Here is a 7,177-nt window from a genome sequence, read left to right as displayed (position 1 = left end):
CTGTAGTATGACTCCTCCCCTTTCATTCAAGGGCTCTAGTGGAGACAAATTCTCTCCCAGTACATTCCATGGCCTCCAAGGATTGCGTAGGAACAAGTTAGGACGAAATCGGTGAAGAATCGTGGAAGTTATGCATGATTTTGTAGTTTACGGGGGTTGATACGAGCATTGGCCATGGTCGTACGAGACGCACATGTAGTATCATGTTTTGGTCGTCATTTCTTCATGTGAACTTCAATTTGGGCGTTCTTAAAGCATCTCCAACACGTAATGTATCTTTGGCATCTTGATGTAAAAAATGTTTTTATACATCACCGTGCCCAAAAAACGTGCTTCAACAGGTGATGTATATGTAAAATCATGTGGTCCAATTTTGTGGTGTGAGTAAAATCAAACCTAGGTGATGTATATTTGCATCACCTAGCCGGTGATGTAAACGCAAAAACGGCGGTCGCCACCTCCTGCCCGCCTGCCACCTCCCACCCCCGTGCCGACGCTGCCACGCCTAATCTATTGCCGTCAGTGGCGGAGATAGGCCCCAGGCAGCACGGGCCGCTGCCTGGGGCGCGAGACCAATTTTCTTTGGGTACTGGAGCATCACTGTAGCTACAGTGCTACAGTGCCCCCAAAGGGTGCCTGAGGCTTCACTTTTTCCTGCCGCCGCTACTGACTGCCGTCGCGCCGGTCGGAGCAAAATGCTGCCCCATTTTACATCACCCGTTTGAGCAAACATGGTTGAGGTGATGTAAAATTTACTTTTTGAAGATGCAAATCTATCTTTCGTGTGTCCAAGATATACATCACCTATTGAAGATGCTCTTAGACCCGTTGAATTCATCTTGAAAATCCCGGTATTGCGTCTTCAATTTGGACATTTTGAAAAAATGTCATAACATCCGGAATCTGGCTCCATAACATCAAATTTCTCCGTAGGAAAGGCCTGCACTACAGGATCTTTCTCCGCCCGCCACACCACATGGCCGCACCTCCCGTGGCGGCCTGATCAGATCCCTTCCTCGCAGCAGAGCCGACGGCAACAGGCGGAGGCAGGGACTACTCGCCCGCGCCGGGATCCTGCTCTGCTATCCCCAACTCCCCATCCCGTCCCAGTCTCTGGCCACTGGGTTTCAAGGTATGGGGTCGTTTTCACCCGTCGATTAGTTACAGTCCCGCTCGCCCTCACTGTTTCTGGTTCCCTGCTCCCAATCCCCTGGGCGTTCGGGCGTGTCAGGTTCGGGCTGATGGCAGAGGTGCTGCAGTACTTGGGACCGGATCGTCGAGCGGAAGGTACCACCAATGCGGCGGCGGCAGAAGAACTCGTGGGAGACGACGAGGAGATCCTGCGGTTCATGGACTCGGCGGATGGCTACCTCCTCCTCATGGATTCGCTTTCCGCCGCTCTTCGCCAGGTAGGTCACGCCGGCCGTTGCCCTGTGTACAAAGTTGTGTCATTTATTTTGGAACGGAGGGAGTATAATGTATGGTCTCTGCTCTAGGTTTGTGTGGTCCATGTCTCCGAAGGGGTCTCCCATGATCTGTGGAGCAGTTTGACTCCAGTTGAAGTGACTTACAACACTAGTGTATCAGGCACCCGAGCAAAAAGTCGTCATCTCACGTACTCCCTCCGTCCGAAAATTCTTGTCTTAGATTTGTCTAGATACGGATGTATCTAATACTTAAACATGACTTGATACATTCGTATTTAGACAAATCTAAGACAAGAATTTTGGGACGGAGGGAGTATTAGATATGTAATAACGTCTATATCTTCGTGGTCTAGCTAAATGCTTACCTGAGAAGAACTAGTATCTGAGCACAAGCTTCTTTGCTCGGATAATTTTATTTTTGTTGGCACCTACGGTTGTGCAGTACCCTGAAATTTATCTTGCTCAGTCTCGGTTGCATCTAGTTCTGACAATGCCGACCAACTATGTACCAGGCGAGTGCTTTTGGAAGACTTACTCCCTCCGTCCGAAAATACTTGTCATCAAAATGGATAAAAAGAGATGTATCTAGAACCAAAATACGTCTAGATACATCCCTTTTTATCCAGACAAGTATTTCCGGACGGAGGGAATACAAGTGAAACTGTTTGCCTATTGTAGTACTACCGCAGTTCACAAGGATATATTTGCGGTATTCTTTGTTTTCCAGGGTTGGCTTGATCTGGCAAGTGCTCGTCACTCGATGGGCGCATCACGTGTTTCGAGTGTGCTGTTTGATCATAAGGAGCGATCTGCTGCCACTAAGCTGCAAGTGGATTATTCTGCAGATCTGCAACCATCAGGTAGGAATTATTTGACTTCACAATCTTAATCGACAATGACATGCCATGAGCTATTCAAAAACCATGTTTCAGAACCAAAGCCGCATTTTGCTCTGTCGAAGTGGTGCTTGCAAGAAGAATCAAGCTCCAGTGGTGTTATCTGTGCACAAGATAGTACTAAACCAAAACTAAGGTACCGAGGATCAGAAGCTACCCCAGGTATCTGCACAAGTGATGCAAAAAGTCATATCTGCTTTTTCGTGTTTGAATGTGTCGATTAGTTTTCCTTGCTCACCTTTAAATCCTCTTCTTTTGTTATGGAGATGGTAGCAATGAATCAGATGCAACTACTGCAAAATCTTCTACGGGCGCTGACATTAGCAGCCAGGTAAGTGAGCCTGTTATATTTTGCAAATACAGTAGGTAAAAGCAACATATGTAACACTTCAAAACTGAGCACAATTGATGGTGAATAGTGGCCTAAAAGTAACAAAATAGAGCATTAGTTATGATGAATTAGTAAGTCAATAAAACCAAGTTTAAAGTGCTTCAGTGGTTAATTTGTCCAAGCCACCCTGATATGCTGGAAGAACTGTTAGTAGTTCTATACTCAAGTTTGAGATCCTTTTCTCAAGTTAGTCTGGCTTGTGTCAGTTCTATCCAAATTACACAATGCAATTTTACATTCACATTTGAAAAGATGAAGATATCAGATTCACTCAGGCGCAATAAACTCATATGCCACGACGTGCGTATTCATTTGTGTCGTGACAAAAAAGATGTGTGATTCCAAGACACACAAATTTATTGCTCCTTTCCTCTGAACTTTAGGTTCAAACTGCAAGATCAAAAGCATTATCAGTGTTCGGCGCATTGGTGTCTCCAAAACTGCGAACAACCCAAGTTTCCTTTGAATCAGGTTATATTTCTAACAAGAACAGTAGAACAGTAGTAGCCTAATATTGATCTAACTTATATTTATGTTTCATGTAGCACTCGAGCAAATTGTGGAGCTAGCGAATTCAAGATCAACCATGCTCTCTAGCTTCTCACAGGTAAAGCGCAAATCATGAATCGCTTGCCTGATTTGAGGTTCTGTACCCTCGCGCACCATCGATTCTCTTTGTGGAGTATCAGTGATATGCAATCGGCAGCGCTTGTAGAAAATATCATAATCCTATTTGAAATATGAAATGTTGATACACGTGGATATGAAATGGCTAGAAGTGCACGAGAGGCTTGTTTTGCGTCTCGTTGTCTTGCGTTGAGGCAAGCACTATGTCTGCGCATCGGCGGTTTCCTTGGTGGAAATCGACGGGGAAACTTTGTTGTTCCAAGTAAAATCAGACTCTGAGCAAGAACGGTCAGTCGGCCTTGAGCCTTGAGCGTTGCCTCTCTACTTTGTAATAACAAAGTAATACACATCACATATGGAAACTTACATAACCTCTCTATTCCTTCTTACACAAACACAACCCAAAGCAACACTCAAAAACCCTAGTATTAAGCGGCCTCTCAGCTAGTTGGAAACCTATGGAAGGTCTGAAGGAAAGAAGGGAACTTAACATGTACAGCAAGTAGGTAGAAGCATTTCTTCTTGTACCGGTCTAGAGCCTTGACTTGACTGACGATGGATGTGGTTTGGACTTGGAGAGGTTCAGTTGTAGGTGCCGAAGCTGGTGCGACCCGATGCCCGCTTCTCCGCGGCCATGCCGTCGCTCCTTGGCAGCACGAGGTTGCTGATGGTCCTGACGATCTGCCGCTTCAGCTGCCCCCTCTTCAGCGGGGGCCTCTTCTCCTTTGCGCCGCCGTAGTTGCTGATGCCGCTGCTGCTGCTGTAGGAGTGCTCCATGGCTCCACCTGAGTTGTGCTCCTTCTTCTTCTTCTTCTTCTTCTTCTTGTGTGTGTGTGTCTTGTGTTTGGTCCCTTTGCTTAATGTGAAGAGGACATGAGACGGTGAAAAGTATTTATAGGCGGGCTAAATCATCCGTGCTGTGTTAATACCGGCGTCTCGCCGCACATGTTAATTTTTTTGCCGGAATAATTTTGACCACTTCTTCTGGGCCATCATGTTTGTACAGTGAAGGCACTAACTATGGAATCTGTACCCTTAACCACAAGAGTGCCACTGTGCCAGCTCCCAAAAACGACTGGAATGATTGAATATCAAGGGAGATGGCAGGGTGCATCTTTGAAGCATCCAGAGGCTTCTGACCAGTCAATCTATCCAGAACGAATTCGAGCCAACGTAGTTAGTGCGTGGATTAAGAAGATGGTTAAAAAAAGATAAGAAGATTTGATCAATTTACCCTCACGTTTGCTCCGTTACCTCTCGTTGAACTGAACTGAACTGAACGAACCACCACACAGTTGAGGGAAGAGCAGAGCAGAGGCGGGCGTGGATTAAGATTAAGCGGCACGTGCCGGAGCGCTGCCCATTGACTGTTTCCGTCCTCGGAGAGATGCATGCACGTGACCGTGACGGCTCACTCTGTTTTGTTTGTAGCTAGCTCCAAGGTTCAGTGCATCTCTATTCCCTGGCCACTAGCCTTCTGCTGGTGACGGCATGCTCGCTTGAGCTTGAGGTGGCGGCCTGCCAGGCTCGCGCATGGACACCTCACCTCCACCGATCGATCGGCCGGGCACGACCCAGCCGCCGGCCGTGACCTTATCCTGACCCGATCACTGCGCGCCTCTTCTTAATTAATTCTGACAATACATACATACAGTCACGTGATATGCATGATACTCCACCGATTACTACATGAGACGATGCATGGCGCTTTCAATTTTCGGTTGCATTATCTTGTCGGTGGTACATAATTTCTCCGTCCCAGTTTATTAGTCCTTTTTGTAGTTTGTACTATCAGACTTTAACTTTTGATTTAACTATTACTCCCTCCGTCCCATAATATAAGAACGTTTTTGATACTAGTATAGTGTTAAAAATGTTCTTATATTTTGGGACAGAGGGAGTAGAAAATAAGTTATATATACACCCTAAAAGTGGTACTACCTCCGTCTTGGTTTATTGGTCCCTATTATTTTTCGTGTTAAATTTTAACCATGAATTGAACTAACAAAATGTTCATGCATGTCATAAAAAATTATATTATTGAAAACTATGTTCAAATATGAATCCAAAGCTATAATTTGTGTTAACATACATTAATATTTTATTAGTTAAATCTTTGATCAAAATTTGGTACAAACTACAAAGGGGACATATAAACCATGACGGAGGTAGTATCATTGAAAACCTCTTTCAAATATGAATTCAACAATATAAATTTTGCGGCATACAACATAAAATTTGGTAGTCAAATTTATGGTTAAAGTTGGGCACAAAATATGAAGGGGAACAATAAACACGGACGAAGGTAGTAGCGAAAAAGAGACCACCTGGGTGCTTCACCCTTATACGAAAATTAAATTCAGAAAATGCTAGAAAAATTCAAAAATATCTGACATCTTGAGATCTCAAACTTGGATGCCCAATCTACTCTCGCATGAAATTTCATAGACTGCTGGTACTATCTGGAAAGAGAAGACACCGGAGCATCAGGGGAGCTTAAGAGGGTGCTTGGATACATTTTAGTCCCATGACTAAAAATAGTGGGACTAAAACTTGCTAGCCTCACCCATGCTTGGATCCAAATACTAAAGAGACTAAAATTAAGTTATTGAACATTTATTATCCTCCAAACTCTCCAATCCAGAACTCGGATGTGTTAAAGGAGAGGAATTAAAAAAGGAGAGAGAGAGCTAATACATATTTTAGTAAGTTTCCTATGACTAAAAAATTTTAGCCTCAAGACTAGTCCTAGCCTCTCTTTAGTCAGGAGTGCTTGGAACTTTAGCCTCTAAAAGAGACTATTTTTAGTCAGACTAAAAATAGTCCCTTGGATCCAAGCACCCTCTAAGCTTTAGCAGATGCAGATATGCTGGTACGTGGATTGATTTCCTAACTGCCGTAGGTGAAAGCTGGTGCCCATGTTACTGGCGGTCATTGGCCCGTCCATCCCATGAAGGCTTGAGAGATACTCAAAACTCTTCCCTGATCAACACGTGCAGTTTATGCGTACAATTCTAGTGGTAGTATAGTGAATAAATTCAGCGAAAATTCAAGGCCTACCTCTGTTACCTTTTTACGGCCAGCATAAATTCCCTGCTTAGTGTCTTGATCTGATCCACACTCCACCCGACACCTCATAAAAGCCTGTCTTACCCAGGAAGTAGTCGGTTTATTCTTGCAAAAAATGTATTAAAAAAATAGATAAACGCATGCATGAATTGCTGGGGAAAACTGAAACATCCAAAAATATGGCTCGCCTATCTTCAGTTCTTCACCCACCACATCCTTGATCCATTCGTTCACCACCTTGCCCAGAAGGCACGAGACGAAAGCTCGACTTCCATGGAAATATCTTCCAAGAATGCGTATGTGTTCACTCAAATATGTTGAAAGCTGTTATTTACCTAGTCTGTTTTTCACCTTTAGCAATTATACTCTGGTCGATGGAAATTTATCAAAAAATTTGTCAAGAGAGAATATGTATAAGTATGCGTGTCCCGCAAAAAACACATATTTGACCTGTTGGCGAAATCAATTCACGATCCGAACTGTGTTTGGAAAAAATTCACAAACTGACCGTTTTGTGTGGCGCGTGACAGCAGGGCGCTGCACTACACTATGCAGCGTCTTAGGCGTCGCACGCCCGGCCAACGTGGCAGCCCGGGACCAAGCGCGGCCCCATAGCCAGCTGTGCAATGTGCAGCGCCTAACACATAACCATTGTACATTGACTTAAGCCGCATCGGGCCTAGCCCTCTCCAGGCAGTTCTTCCCTCTCCTAGGCAGTTGCTCTCTATGAACAAAGAGCAGTGGCGGCGCCAACTTCGATCCCCTTC

At 44.7% G+C, this 7,177-nt stretch overlaps 1 protein-coding gene across 1 annotated transcript; it reads left to right on the top strand.

The window, feature by feature from the left end:
- Window positions 1-902: 902 nt before the first annotated feature.
- Window positions 903-4,446, top strand: LOC119348078 (coiled-coil domain-containing protein 115-like). Its single transcript, XM_037616460.1, has 8 exons — window positions 903-1,132; window positions 1,232-1,409; window positions 2,155-2,287; window positions 2,360-2,485; window positions 2,590-2,654; window positions 3,098-3,185; window positions 3,260-3,321; window positions 3,928-4,446. Exons 2-8 carry the CDS (start codon window positions 1,242-1,244, stop codon window positions 3,931-3,933), a joined length of 648 nt encoding a protein of 215 aa, XP_037472357.1. The 5' UTR covers window positions 903-1,132; window positions 1,232-1,241; the 3' UTR covers window positions 3,934-4,446.
- The last annotated feature ends 2,731 nt before the right edge of the window (window positions 4,447-7,177 follow it).

The sequence above is a fragment of the Triticum dicoccoides genome, chromosome 1B (assembly GCF_002162155.2).
Source record: "Triticum dicoccoides isolate Atlit2015 ecotype Zavitan chromosome 1B, WEW_v2.0, whole genome shotgun sequence".
NCBI classification, from domain to species: domain Eukaryota; kingdom Viridiplantae; phylum Streptophyta; class Magnoliopsida; order Poales; family Poaceae; genus Triticum; species Triticum dicoccoides.
This window is presented reverse-complemented; position numbering and strand designations above follow the sequence as displayed.

Excerpts from the sequence above, each read along its gene's own strand:
- LOC119348078 (XM_037616460.1), top strand. The coding sequence starts at position 1,242 with ATGGCAGAGGTGCTGCAGTACTTGGGACCGGATCGTCGAGCGGAAGGT. Across the intron at positions 1,410-2,154 it reads TTTCCGCCGCTCTTCGCCAG|GGTTGGCTTGATCTGGCAAG; the intron begins GTAGGTCACGCC and ends TTTGTTTTCCAG. Across the intron at positions 2,486-2,589 it reads AGGATCAGAAGCTACCCCAG|ATGGTAGCAATGAATCAGAT; the intron begins GTATCTGCACAA and ends TTTGTTATGGAG.